Genomic DNA, 15,178 nt, shown 5'->3' on the forward strand with positions numbered 1-15,178 from the left:
ACTACATATGTAACCCTTTAATAACTTGTGCCTTAACAGGCTCCCTTCCCTACACATTTTTGCCACAAAGGTGAGACCGCCTGTAGGTGTATTCCCATTCCTAAATAAGGATCCAAAGTGCTCAGATGAAAGAAACAGATGATGTTCCACACCAAACTTGCTTAGTTGTTTCAAGAGTCCTTGCCTTAATTCACAGATTAGTAATACCTTAGTAACCTAGCTAGTAAACTAGTTCCTCTGGAACTAGAGTTCCGTCCTACCATTATCAGTTTACCTCGGGGACTGACTGAAGTCCTATCCTTGAATCTCAGGCCATTAGGTATGTCTCCCACAAGAGGCTGCCAGACCACAGATATGGCAAAGATCTAGCTAAGAAGACATCTCTAAATGCTTACTGATTCTGGACACACACACACACACACACACATACACATCTTCCTGACAAAACGTGATCCACTAACCCCATCTACCCCAACTACTTCTTGCCTAGGAAATCTTTCTTAAATTTTTAAAAAATATTTATTTATTTATTCATGATATACATAGAGAAAGAGAGAGGCAGAGACATAGGCAGAGGGAGAAGCAGGCTCCATGCCAGGAGCCCAACGTGGGACTCGATCCCAGGACTCCAGGATCGCGCCCTGGGCCAAAGGCAGGCGCCAAACCGCTGAGCCACCCAGGGATGCCCATCTTTCTTAAATTAATAGCAAAGTGGATCTCTTCCCAAATACCTGTCTCAACCCAGGGGGCATGTCTAATTTCTAAGTCATGTCTTACAGAGTCTCACCTACTTTAACCTTCCAGAATTCCTGCTTATGAGCTCAAGTGATACTTAAGTGGTATTATAGCCAAATATGCAGAACCTGAATCTAACCATTAGCAAAGACAAGCTAATTCCATCTACAGAACACAAGGTTCGAGAAGAGAGACTTTTTTTTTCACTATTCAACACAACTTTTATTTCTTTATTCATCATGCAGTTACTATGTACCAGATACATTAAAAAGTTTATCCTTCCATACACTACCACACACGGTTTTCAAAGAACTTACAGTATTTAAGATGTATTTTTCAACATCCCAATACAATGCTGTCAACTGGTGGTGGAGGAAGACTCATGCTTCAAATACCATTAAAAACAGTTTAAATGAGATGTCCATGGTTCATAGGGTTACTACCAAAGAAACCTAGAGTCATGTGTTCATTGCTGGAGCTAATTCAAAGGACATGGGGTGGGGGGTGGGGAGTGGAGAGTGGGATGCTAATAAATAATTACATGTAGGAAAACAAAACTACCCAAAACAAAGCCTGCCTAAAACTATTAAGTAATGGCTTTCACAGAAAATATGCTCATGAAATCATTAAGCTACACACTCTTCACTGCATCTTTGCGAAAATGATGTAATCAAATGTCAGAGTTTAGAACAAATGCTTTATGAAAAAGTGTCTGTTACTTAATTTAAATGTGTATCTATACTTCTGGTAAACTGTTTTAAGTTAGCATTGCTGTGCAGGAAAATTAACAACCCTAAACTACGCTATCCCAACAGCTTTGTATAAAATGAACTGCACTCTGAATATGCAATGACTTTTCTAGAAACTTTAAGAGACACAGATTTACCAATATTGTTTTTTAGTTTTGTGCCTTACCTGAATTTATTTGTAAGCTCTGAATGTGCAATAACACCGACCCTTTCACAATCGTGTATATAAACATATTTGGAATAACTTAATACAAAATCATTACATACAAATTATTTTTTAACAACCAGGAACACAAATAACTGCAACATAATATAGTACACTACAGTCTATAAAAAATATTTGTCATAGAAATTTAAGGTAAGTGCTCCAAGTGTTCTATGAAGGGACAGAGAACTTCCAGTAACAGATAACCAGAGAAAGTTTCACAGAAGAGATGAGCTGCCAGTTGGAACTTAATGGATTAGTAAAATTGGTATGATTACCATAAATAGAATTCAGGAAACAAGGTTTCTAGAAAGGAAAAACACCATGAAGCACAAGACACCCACACATAGAGAAGGATAAAGAAATGTATCTGATTGAATGAAAGTTTATAAATAAGGAAACACAATAAAATATTAGGTTGTAAGGCAAAATAGAAGACCATAACTCACAACAAAAAGGCACTTCTTATTATCTAAACAAGTTAAAAAAAAAAAAAGTCAACTTGGCACTATTTTTTTTTAATGTAATAAAAAAGGGAAAAGACTAAAGGCAGGAAGTTAACAGTTCAAACTCCCTATAAAGTGAAACCTAAAAAAAGGAAATTGGGGAATGTAAAAGAAGAGACAGATGTAGAAGACACTGTGAAATAAAAATTTACCAAATCAGATCTAATTAGATATAGAAGGGAGGGAATGGAATGTGGGATGAGAAAACTGAATGGTGATTCACATTTTAATTGTGAGTTCCTGGAAGAATTATGCTATGCTTTAACTAAATTAAGGAACTCCAAACTAAAAATTAGTCTATAGAATATTAAATGAAAAATTAATAATAAAATAGGTAACAAAGTTGATCTGAGAAAGGAGATAGAAGTCCAAATGATGAATACATTTCAAAAAGTGATCAGAAAAGTGTGTAGGCTTAAGTTACAAAAAAATCATTTTATAATGAGATTACTGGTTTTAGAAACATAAAAATAGGAAAGTGCTATAGAAAATGATAAATGGGCAATTCAAAAAAGAAACAATAATGATCAATATTTCAAAACATATTGTTAAAATTTACATCACTTAAAAATAAGCAAATTTTTAATAATTAGTATAATCAACAGTAAGATGGGCAATGCTATGTATTTTGCTGTGTGAAAGGCAAACCAGCAATACACCTCCAAAGCTTTCAAAACATGGCATACCTTTCTGGCTGACCAACTCCACTTTTAAGAATTTAGGATTTAAAAAAAAGATCAAAGGATCTATAGCAAAATTTGGGAAATAGTTTGTGTCAGTATGGAAAATTTATTTGTGATAGTTTACGCCAGTATGGCTTAGATTAATGAAGAATTTTTAACATAAATGTTCAATAATAAGGAATTATTTAATTTGGTACAAAGTACCATAAAGCCTTTAAAAATTATATAAAATATTAAACGTCAGGAAATTCACAATATTCTACATAAAAGTATCAAGGAATTTAGGAGATCCAACTCTCACAAATTTACCTATTCTTCCAATGCTTGTTAATATTTTCGTGTGTATTCTCCATCTTCTATGGGTATGAATATATAGAAATTAAAATAAAAATTGTATCTTTTGATTTAACTTTCCATTTCAGCCAAGGCAAATATAAAAGTTAAATAATTCTGAGAATAGAAGTTCAGTTTTCATTTAAATAGAACAAAGAAAACAAAATCCTTAATAAAACTTTAAACTAGAGACTCAAGATAGGTTAGTTTACAGATGAGTTCACTTACATGACAAATGAAATTCTGGACTGAATTCTGACCCAAAGGGAAACCATTTTTTTTTCTTTGCTTAGGGAATTACTAGGACAACTGGCAAAAGTGGAATGAAGGATACAGATAACAGTATTATATCAATATTATTTTCATAACTGTGCTGTGATTGTGTAAGAGAATATCCTTGATTTTAAGGAAATTCATACTAAAGCATTGGGAGTAAAGTACCATGTATGTTCCTCTCAAACAGTTTAAAAGTAATAATGGATAAATAATATAATAGACCTCCTTATCCACAGGTTCACCTTCCTCAGTTTGAGTTACTTATAGTCAACCACAGTCCAGAAGCAGGTGATCCTCCTTCTGAGTTATCATTAGAAGATCAATAGTAGAGTGACACTATGACACAATGCCTACATCATTCACCTCATGTCATCTCATCATATAAGCGTATTCTCATCTCACATCATCACAAGAAGAAGGGTGACTACATAACAATAAGATATGTGAGAGACACCACATTCATGTAATTCTTATTACAGTATACAGTTTTAATTGTTCTTAGTTATTGTTGTTAATCTCTTAATATGTGTAACTTGTAAATTAAACTTTACTGGGGCACCTGGGTGGCTCAGTCGATTAAGCAATTCAACTCTTGATTTCAGCTCAGGTCATGATCACAGGGTAGTGAGACTGAGCCCCGCATAAGGCTCTGTGCTGAGCATGGAGCCTGCATGCAATTCTGCCTCTCCCTCTGCCCCTCGTCCCCAATTGCATGCACACATGATCTCTCTCAATAACTAAATAAATAAAATTAAACTTTATCGTAAGTATGTATATACAGGGTAAAAATAGTATATATAAAGTTTGTTCCCATCTGCAATTTCAGGTATCCATCAGGAGTCCCTTGTAGATGGGGGGGAGGGCTACTATACAGGTTTATATATATAAAAATATATATTTACATATATGTACATATATAGAGAAAATGATAAAAATAAACATTGCAAAATGCTAACATGTGGAAAATCTGTGTGAAGAATCGGCATAGAAATTCTTTGCAGAATTCTTACAAATTTTCTGTATCTGAAATTATTTCAAAATAAAAGAATTTTAAACACCAGGAAAAAAGAGTGACAATTTAACAAAATTAAACACCATTCATTCATGTATTTAATGAACACCTAATGAAAGTCATACACTACTACACAGCACTCCACAAACCAGATAAAAATCCTTATCTTCAGTCCCTATCTTCATGAAGCTTATCTTCTAGTAGGGGGGAGACAGTACATAAGTTAAATGTATACTACATTAGATGGAAATCAAGTATTGTGGAAAGAGGGAAAAACACAAACACACACACAATCACCTTCTTCCATGTGTATAAGTCTCCTTGGGTAGGAGTGAGGATTTGCAATTTTAAATACCACTTTTAGGGGAGATGTCAATAAGAAAATGAGACACGGTCCTAAGACAAGGAACAATCCTGACAGATTTGAGCAAAAGTATCTGACAGTGTCTTAAATCAGTTTTTCAGTTAAAAAAAAAAAATGACACAATATGAAAATCGATTAGACGGCATTTGCTGATATACCGAATACAGGTGAGAAAGAGTCAAAAATGACCACAGGTTTAAAGCCTGAGCAACGGGGAGGGTTGAAGTTGCCATTATACAAAAGAGGTGGGCAGGGGATAGACAGCTTAGCAGTTTGATTTTTTAAACATCATGGCCCCATTAACTATCTAAAGAAAGAAACTCAACAGACATGTTAATGACTTTGGAGTCCAGAGTAAAGTCCAGCCTGGAGATATAAATCTTACCAACATAAACTTAGACATGGTATTTAAAGTCATGAGACTGGATATCATCACCAAGCGAGTAGTGTGTGTAGACAAAGGACATGATACTATTATTTGTTAATACAATCATAGTGTCAGTATAAACACGATATAGGGTTTGTTTAGAGATTGTTAATCAATTGGCTAGAGAGTTACAATAAAAAGTATTGATTAGGACAACTACAAAATATAAGTGTTTTAATAACAAACAAGGTCTCTGAAATATTATACCAAAAAGAAATACCAACAATGAGATGCCTTGTAAGAATTTAGAAATGAAAAGAATACTACCCATAACAGAAAGTCCTTATACTATTTGTTTTCATATGGCTGAGTAAACAAAACTAGAGATCATGAAGTCTTCTTTAAAAATATAAATATTAAAACAGCACAAAGTATGTATCAATCACAACTTAGAATTGTCCAAAATGGAGCCAGCTGACTGAAAATGTCCAAGCAACCTTCAGAACAGGTACTGGAGCATATGTTAAACCTGATCACTCTGACAATTACATCTCTCAATATGAAATATAAAATATAAAATCTCTCAACATAAAATATAAAATCTCTCAATATAAAATAGCTTGGCACTTTGGCATTCTCGATAGACAGACTTTGGGAGTTTAAAATGCAAGTTCAAAACGTAGCTTTGCCACTTAAATACTGTATGTGACCCTAGGCGGATTAGTACTTCATACTTTTGTTTTCTATTTTGTAAACTGCACGTAAGACTATGTCATTATACTAATGTTACAATTAAATGACATAAATACCATCAGGTTAGTGCAAAGCCAGAGGAAAAATTCAGGAAGTTGTGTTCTTTCCATGGTCAACAAACAGGCTTAAGTCAGGTGGAAGTGAGTATAGATACCCATGTGAACTAATGAGTGTGAAGAAATGGACTAAAATCTAACACAAGTCTCTGGAATGCACCATCCTATCCTGGTAAACTCATTTTCAATTTTATTAACATGGGATGAACATGTACTATTTACCTACTAGATTATGGAGTAGCAATTTTAGTACAATTAAATCATATTTTAACCACAAAAGAGCTAAGTTTGAATATGCATAATTCTTCTCAACAAGGAAAACAAAAATATTATACGAATGCAGCTATACACATATCAAAATTAGCCAAGTTCTAAAGAATAACACAACAGCCTGCTGAAGGGATGATAAATTCTCTTCAGGAAAAAAAAAAAAAAGTTTTTGAAGAAGGAAGAACTTAATTGGAGTCTTATAAAGAATTTCAACTGAAGGAAAACAAATTCAAGTAAGCAATCATATAGGCAGTTCATTCTCCAACCTTCAAGCAAGTTTAGTCTTATTTACAATTTGCACCTTTAACTCATTTGAATCCTAGTGAAAACAATGTAACTTGCCTATAGCCTGAGAAATAGTAAGGGGAACTAGATCAGTGTCTAAGTGTAGAGCTCTTGAACTTTTCCCAAAATGCTTCATAAGGAATTCTACCACCAAATATTCTAACAAAATTGAGAAGTATTATAAATACTAACTTTAGTGTATGTCTTTTCCTCTACAATTTTTTTCCTTTTAAATAAAGGTGGAATATAAGAGTGTAGAGAAAATGGTAGAAGTCATCCCTCCAACCTTTTTTAAAACTAAGATTATGCTAGAAAATTAAAGGTTATGAAGATTCAGTGAAGCTAATTAAAAACTGAAGCAAAGAAACATGGATAGAATACCAATAATACACAAAAAAGTCTTAAGTCACAAGGACATATTTATAATAACTGGTTAATATGACAATCAATTCCAACAAGTAGATTTTATTTGCATCAAAATTCAAATCAACAAACTATACTTTAAAAATAGTAACATTTATGAAATATAAACTTTAAAGTAGTTAATTTGATGATGTTTATACAATGTTTTTATTTTGAGATATGATAATGATATGTATTGTTAAATAAAAATAAATCAAGCCTTGGGCAGAGGAACTAAATAGACATTTTTCCTAAGAAAACATACAGATGACCAACAGACCCATGAAAAGATGCTGAACATTAATAATCATCAAGGAAATGCAAATCAAAACCACAATAACGTATCACAACAGTTAGAATGTCTAGTATCAAAAAAAAAAACAAGAAACAACAAGTGCTAGCAAGGATGTGGAGAAAGGGAACTTTCATGCACCATTAGTGGGAATGTAATTGGCATAGCTACTATGAAAACCATTACGGAGATTCCTAAAAAAATTAAAAATAGAAATGCCATATGACGTAGTATTTCCTCCACTACTGGGTATTTACCCAAAGCAAACAAAAAGACTAATTCAAAAAGATATATGTACCCCTATGTTCACTGGAGCATTATTTAAAATAGCTAAGATACAGAAAAAATCTAAATTGTCCACTGATAGATGAATCGATTAAAAAAGATGACATACACACACACACACACACGAATATTATTCAGCCATAAAGAAAACTGAAATCTTTCTATCAGTATGGCAAATGGATGGACATTCATACAACATGATTGACCTATAGGGTATTATGCTAAGCAAAATATGTTAGATGGAGAAAAACAAATACCATATGATTTCACTTATATGTAAAACCTAAAAAAAAAAAAAACAAAAAAGAAAAAAAACAGATTCATAAATACAGGGAACAAAGTAGTGGTTGCCAGAGGGGCAGGGGAAGGGGTGGAGAGGGGTTGGAGGAGCAAAATAAGTACAAGGGATTAAGGGGTACAAATTTCCACTTAGAAACTAAATTAGTAACAAGTATTAAAAAATACAGCATAGGGAATATAGTCAATAATATTATACTAACATGGGACACTTGGGTGGCTCAGCGGTTGAGCGTCTGCCTTTGGCTCGTGTGATCCGAGAGTACAGAGCTCGAGTTCCGCACCAGGGTCCCTGCAGGGAGCCTGCTTCTCCCTCTGCCTATCTCTGGCTCTCTGTGTCTCTCATGAATAAATAAAATCTTTTTTTAAAAAAAATATTGTACTAACACTGTATGGTGACAGGTAATTATACTTATCACGGTGAGCACTGCATCATATACTGAATAGTCAAATCACAATGTTGTGAACCTGAAACTAACAAAACATTTTATGTCAACTATACTTCAATAATAAAAGTTTTAAAAGAAAAGGCAAGCATGTGTCTTTTAGAAATGCATTCTGAAATTTTTACAGGTGGAATGATGATGACCTTGAAAATAAAATGGGAAGGAAATAAGGGATGGAGAAATGAAACAAGATTAGCAATGACTTGATAGCTGTTATAGCTGGGTAATGATTATACAGAGAGTTCATTATAATATCGTGCCTCTCACAAAAGGAGACTGAAATTTTCCAGAAGAATATTCACAAAATAGAAAAAAAATTGCTAATACCAAATCATATCATAAAAATGAGTGTAGAATAATATAAACCTTAACCCTTGACATGGTGAGTGATACGGTCTCTGAGAGCTTATGCTACCTTAAACTGAATAATGACTGGTGTACACAAAAATATATAAAGATACCCCTCTAGAATAAGGATATCCAGAATTCTTCTTAACTTCTCCATCATGTATCAATGAGAATATATTCTGACACTAGGCCCAAATCCCAAACTAATACTACCAAAATGCATGCTTAGGAGCTCACAAGAAAGCAACAATTCCCTCTAAAAATCAGGGAAGTCATAATTAACTACATCTCATTTCATATTAATCATCTTCTCCATGTCTTTACATGGATCACAATTTATTTACAAGTGCAGCATGGAGAACAAAAAAGACGAAAATCAAGCTCCTTTTTCTGATCACTGTCAATCCAATTCATAAAGCAAAGTTTTCAAGAATCTCTAATATGCTACCAAATTTTTTTAAAAGTATTAACAGGGGATCCCTGTGTGGCGCAGCAGTTTGGCGCCTGCCTTTGGCCCAGGGCGCGATCCTGGAGACCCAGGATCGAATCCCACGTCGGGCTCCTGGTGCACGGAGCCTGCTTCTCCCTCTGCCTATGTCTCTGCCTCTCTCTCTCTCACTGTGTGACTATCATAAATAAATAAATAAAAATTTAAAAAAAAAAATAAATAAAAGTATTAACAGAACTAGAATTAACAAGCAGCTTATATGAAGCCCCTTTACTCAGTAAACATTACAAGAACAAAGACAAGTATAATACATACTGGAGGCCGACCAGGACGACCCCTTTTTCTTTTTCCTTTGATCTCTGTCTCTTCAAGTTCGCTGCCAGCATCAGAATGGGCAGTAGTTTCATTAGTTGAATCCCTAGAAAATGTGATATATTATTTTAGCGAACAAATTAATTCATACAAACAATGCAGTTTTGTTCTACTATTTTCCTTACCTCCTGGAACATGGCTGTTAAAAAGTGTTTTTTTCTTCCACTTCCAGAAAAAAATCCTGGAAATTGAAAATGTTATCCTTCCTGCCTGTATCACATAACACTGAGTGACAAGAATCCTCAAATTGACAGAGAAACAAAGAGAAAGAAATGATTGTGGAAATGGCAGCTGCTACACAAAATATAAATGAAAATTCAATTGTAAAAGATGAATTTATCAATACAAAAAAATGAAGTCTTAGGAAGAATATTATTCATTTTATAAAATGAAAGTCAATAGAGTACTAGTAAAAGTTTAACAACCGGCTCTTCAAAAATATATGCACATACATGATAAGAAATGTTACTGATATAAAGGATATGTAACAATGTACTGACAATTTAAAAATGTACAGTAGTCTTATTGTAAATTCCATATAACTAATCGATTAATATAAAATTATAATTTGTCACTTTTGTATCCATACTTAATGTTTGGTTGAAAACCAATGAACACACACAGTTCTGACATGAAAAATCATTGATATTTATGTTCACTTAATGAACAGGATACATGGAATGACAGACTTTTTTTGAGAGCTTCACTCATTTAGTCAATGCTGTGGGCAATTTCTTAATCAGTAACAGTTCTCAAAATACTGGAAATATAATTCTTAACTATGTGTGTTATACTGTAATGGCTATAAATGTGATATATCTTTAATCTACAATATTAACAATAATTTCATCACTTTAAGTCTATAGACAAATGAAAAAAACAATAAATTAAGCCCTAATCTGTAGTGTTTGCTGATTTTCATAATGTAAATACTCCTACCATAATTTCAAACTACCAAAGGGCTATCAACAGAGTTGAGAAGTAATAAACAGTAGTACACCACTAAAAAGTATTTTTACCATATAGATATAATAGATGTAAATAAAATATTCAAGAGCATAGAAAACAGTAACATGTAAACTAATGAGAAAGTGGTGAGTTTTGAGAATTTATTACTTTTATTTTTAATATGATTTATTTAATTTTAAGTATATAAAACTTAACTTTTTATAATGACAAGGTTAATTTAACTGGTCACAAAATTCCTGGAAATTTAATATTCAGCTCCCCAGGACAGTACAGGTTGGCTCCACCACATCACTGAAAAGATATAAATAGTATGAACAACTTCTTCTCTAAATCTTCTTACTAACAGTATAAAGAATCTGCATTAAAATTGCAAATACAAAAAAGAGAACACAGCAAAGGGGAATATGACACACAACTTACTATTTCTCCACCTGCTTCACTGAAAGCTCTCAGTTCCATTTCCTCTTTGTGTCAATTGCCTAAAGCTGAATTCTTTAATGTCTGCCACTCCTCCCTTTATACCATACTCTCTGGAAGATCTAATCCACTTGATACATAGCTTCTATAACTTCAACATTATCAATAGACCTTTTCACTCATTTCTCCATAGACAGACAAAGGGCTAATATACACATTAGCCCAATAAACACTCAACATTACTCAGCATCAGGAAAATACAAATCAAAACTAATGAGATGCCACCTCACACCAGTCAGAATGGCTATAATTAACAACTCAGGAAACAACAAACGTTGGTGAGGATGCGGAGAAAGGGAAACCCTCTTACACTGTTGGTGGGAATACAAACTGGTGCAGCCACTTTGGAAAACAGTATGGAGGTTCCTCAAAAACCTAAAAATATAACTACCCTACAACCCAGCAATTGCACTACTAGGTATTTACCAAAAGGATACTAAAATAGCATCCTTGCTGGGGCACATGCAACCCAATGTTTATAGCTGCAACGTTCACAATAGCCAAAATATGGAAAGAGCCCAGATGTTCACCAACAGATGAATGGATAAAGAAGATGTGGTGTGCATGTGTACATGCACACACACACACACACTATAGAATATTACTTAATTATCAAAAAGAATGAAATCATGCCATTTGCAAAAAGGTGGTTAGAACCAGAGGGTAGTAATGCTAAGCAAAACAAGTCAGTCAGAGAAAGGCAAATACCATATGATTTCACTCATATGTGGAATTTAAGAAACAAAACAGAGAAGGGAAGGAAAAATAAAATAAGATATAAAAACAGAATGAGAGACAAACCATAAAAGACTCTTGATTCTAGGAAACAAACAGGGTTGCTGGAAGGGAAATGGGTAGGAGGATGGGGTAACTGAGTGATGGGCATTAAGGAGGGCACTTGATGGAATGAGCAGTGGGTGTTATATACAACTGATGAATCACTAAATTCTACCCCTGAAACTAATTATACTATATATTTAAGTTAAATTTTAATCAAAAGATTTTTGAAAATAGACCTGATCATCTATAATTCAATATTTTTAAATCATGTGTAGCACTCTTCTTTGCATGCCATATCAAATTCTCCAAATATCACAAATGAAGTTAACTCCAACACTAATTTATTTTTAGCTGTCTGCTCATGGCAATACAATTAACTGATTTATTTAGTTAATGCACAACTGTACTTTAAGTTGTTATGCATATTTATCATGGCCACCATTACCCTGTCTTACTCATGTACCTAGAAACGTATCAATCTTCCTCTTGTGTCATTAGCTAACAAGTGCTCCCAAGTTGTCCTCAATATAATAATTCTACAATTCTTTCCATGGTTATTACCATAGCCATCACTTCCTAAATTAATCTCAACTAATCTATTTCTATTTCCCTCATGCAAGGCATTCTATACCATAACATATTGCCAGTAAAATTCTTAACATCACAATACTTACTTACTGGGCAGCCCGGGTGGCTCAGCAGTTTAGCGGCGCCTTCAGCCCAGGGTGTGATCCTGGAGACCCAGGATAGACTCCCACATTGGGCTCTTTGCGGGGAGCCTGTGTCTCTGCCTCTAACTCTCTGTGTGTCTTTCATGAATAAATAAATAAAATCTTTAAAAAAATAAAATCTTAAAAATAAAAATCTTAAAAAAAATAAAAAAACCATACTTCCTTACTTGCAAATCATCAAAGGTGATCTGGTGTTTAAAACTGTAAACCGAAAAAAGATTGAGATTTCTGAGGAAGATGGTAGAGTAGAAGGATCCTAGGCTCACACCAACCCATGGATACACTGAGATAACACCCACAACACCATATATAACCCAGAAAATGATCAAAAGACTGTCACAACAGACTCCCTACAAGTAAATGTAGAGAAGAGGCCACAAAGAGGGTAGAAGGGCAGAGATTTGTTGGGAGCTTAACAGACCCACAGGACTGTCCATGGGAGGGCAAGAAGCCACAGATAACAAGAGAGTAGAAGTAAGACCACACCAGGCACCCCAGGCACCCAATGGATGGAGGACCTGCACTAGGAAGACTAATCACCATAACATTTGGCTTTAAAAACCAGAGTGGCTTAATTTTACAAGCCCTTACAATCACTGGAGCTTAACACCAGGAACTTTAAAAATAAACAGGCTGCCTCTGGGAGAGCTAGAGGACAAGAGGAAACAGAATCCCTGCCTTAAAAAGAAAAAAGCATAAAACAGCATTAACAAACAGCCCGGGAAATACATAACAGAAGCAGCAGTCTGAAAGACGACTTGGGTTAAGGGAAGGAAATTTGTTTACTAATCTCAGAGCATATGCTGGAGAGGTAGGGATCTTTGGGAAACTTCTCCAAGAACAAAATAGCTGGCAGGTACCAGCTGCCATGTATCTCATCCTAGATACATGGACACCTACAGATGCGGTACAAACACATTATCTAGCTTGCTAATAGGGTCCTTGCCTCATGCTCTCCTGTGGACCTGCCCATCTAACCCGACCTCCACAGAAGACTATCCAAAGCTGTACCACAAGCATGGCAGTGTGCAAGCACCTCCAACATAGACTAGTACACCCCAAAGTCACTCCTGCCTGGGGCACAGGGAAGAAAACCACACACGCCAGTTTGACTGCATGCCTGGCAATGGGTAAGATACTCCCCACCAATGAAATGGGTGGGCATAGGGAGAGTGCCCTGCAGGATGGTGCTACTGTAGCTCTGGCAAATGCCTGGTCTGATCTAACTCAGTCCCAAGGACACCCAGACAGGCCCACTAATAACAAAGGAACCAAACAGTGCTCAGAATAGACAAAGAGAGACATTACAGAGGACTAAAATAAAAGCAACTGAGGCTCAACCACAAAAGCAAGATACATAAGACACTCAGAGAAGACACCCCTGAAATGAAAGGTTCAAGTGAACAGGGGACACTGCACTGTAGGGAACTACAGGACCTCATAAGGCCATTACTTCCAATGGGAGGAGATGTAACTGACTTTCCTGAAACAGAGAAACAGACACAGAGAGAAAAAATGAGACAGAGGAATATGTCCCAAATAAAAGAACAGGGCAAAATCACAGCTAGAGAACTAAATGAAATGGAGGTAATATACCTGAGAGAGGATTTAAAGTAATAGTCATAAAGATACTCACTGGACTTGAGAAAAGAGTAGGGGACCTCAGAGAAAGCTTTAACAAAGAGATTAAAAAATATAAAAAAGAACAAAACAGAGATGAAGAACTCAATAATTTAAATTAAAATACCCTAGAGGGCATAAACCGTAGACTAGAGGAAGCAGAAGAATATATCAGCAACTTGGAGGACAGACTAATGAAAACCAATGAAGCTGAATGAGAGAAAAAAATAAAAAATGAAAACAGACTTAAGGAATTCAGTGACACAAGTATAGTAACATTTGCATTACAGGGATCCCAGGAAAAAAAAAAATGGAGAGAAAAGGGGGCGTGAAATTCATCTGAAAAAATAATAGGTGAAAACTTCCTGAATATGGGGAAGGAAACAGAAATCTACATCCAGAAAACACAGAGAGCCCCCAACAAAATCAAGCCAATGAGGTACATGCCAAGACACCTAGTAATTAAAATGGTAAAAGTAGTGATGAATTTTTAAAAGTAGCAAGAGAAAAGAAAACACATACAAGGAAAACTCCAGAAGGCAATCAGCTGATTTTTCAGCAGAAACTCTGCAGGCCAATAGAGTGGCATAATATATTCAAAGTGCTGAAAGAAAGAAACCTACAAGCAAGAATACTCAATCCAGCAAGGCTATTGTTCAGAATAAAAGGAGAAAGAAAGAGTTTCCCAGACACACAAAAGTTAAAGAAGTTCATGACTACTAAACCAGTCTTACAAAAAATATTAAAGGGGACCCCCTGAATGGAAAAGAAATACCATAGAGCAAGAGTAAGAAAAATAAGCAGTAAAAATAAGTAGCTTTTTAAAATTTAGTCAAGGATTCACAAAAGCATTGAATCACTACACTTAACCCTGAAACTACCATAACAATGTATATTCATTATACTGAAATGAAAGTTTTTACAAAACTTATTAAAAAGATAAAATAAGGGATCCCTGGGTGGCACAGCAGTTTAAGCGCCTGCCTTTGGCCCAGGGCGCGATCCTGGAGACCCGGGATTGAGTCCCACGTCGGGTTCCCGGGGCATGGAGCCTGCTTCTCCCTCTGCCTGTGTCTCTGCCTCTCTCTCTCTCTGTGTGACTATCATAAAAATAAAA

General features: G+C 35.0%; 1 protein-coding gene across 1 annotated transcript in view; it reads right to left on the minus strand.

The window, feature by feature from the left end:
* The window catches only part of STAG1 (stromal antigen 1), a 397,763-nt gene that overhangs the window by 256,360 nt on the left and 126,225 nt on the right, over positions 1–15,178 (minus strand). The window contains exon 3 of the mRNA XM_055321295.1: positions 9,428–9,530. Within this exon, the coding sequence (XP_055177270.1) occupies positions 9,428–9,530 (103 nt within the window). The remainder of the gene's footprint in view (positions 1–9,427; positions 9,531–15,178) is intronic.

Source organism: Nyctereutes procyonoides, unplaced genomic scaffold (assembly GCF_905146905.1).
Source record: "Nyctereutes procyonoides isolate TBG_1078 unplaced genomic scaffold, NYPRO_anot_genome, whole genome shotgun sequence".
Classification (NCBI taxonomy): Eukaryota; Metazoa; Chordata; class Mammalia; order Carnivora; family Canidae; genus Nyctereutes; species Nyctereutes procyonoides.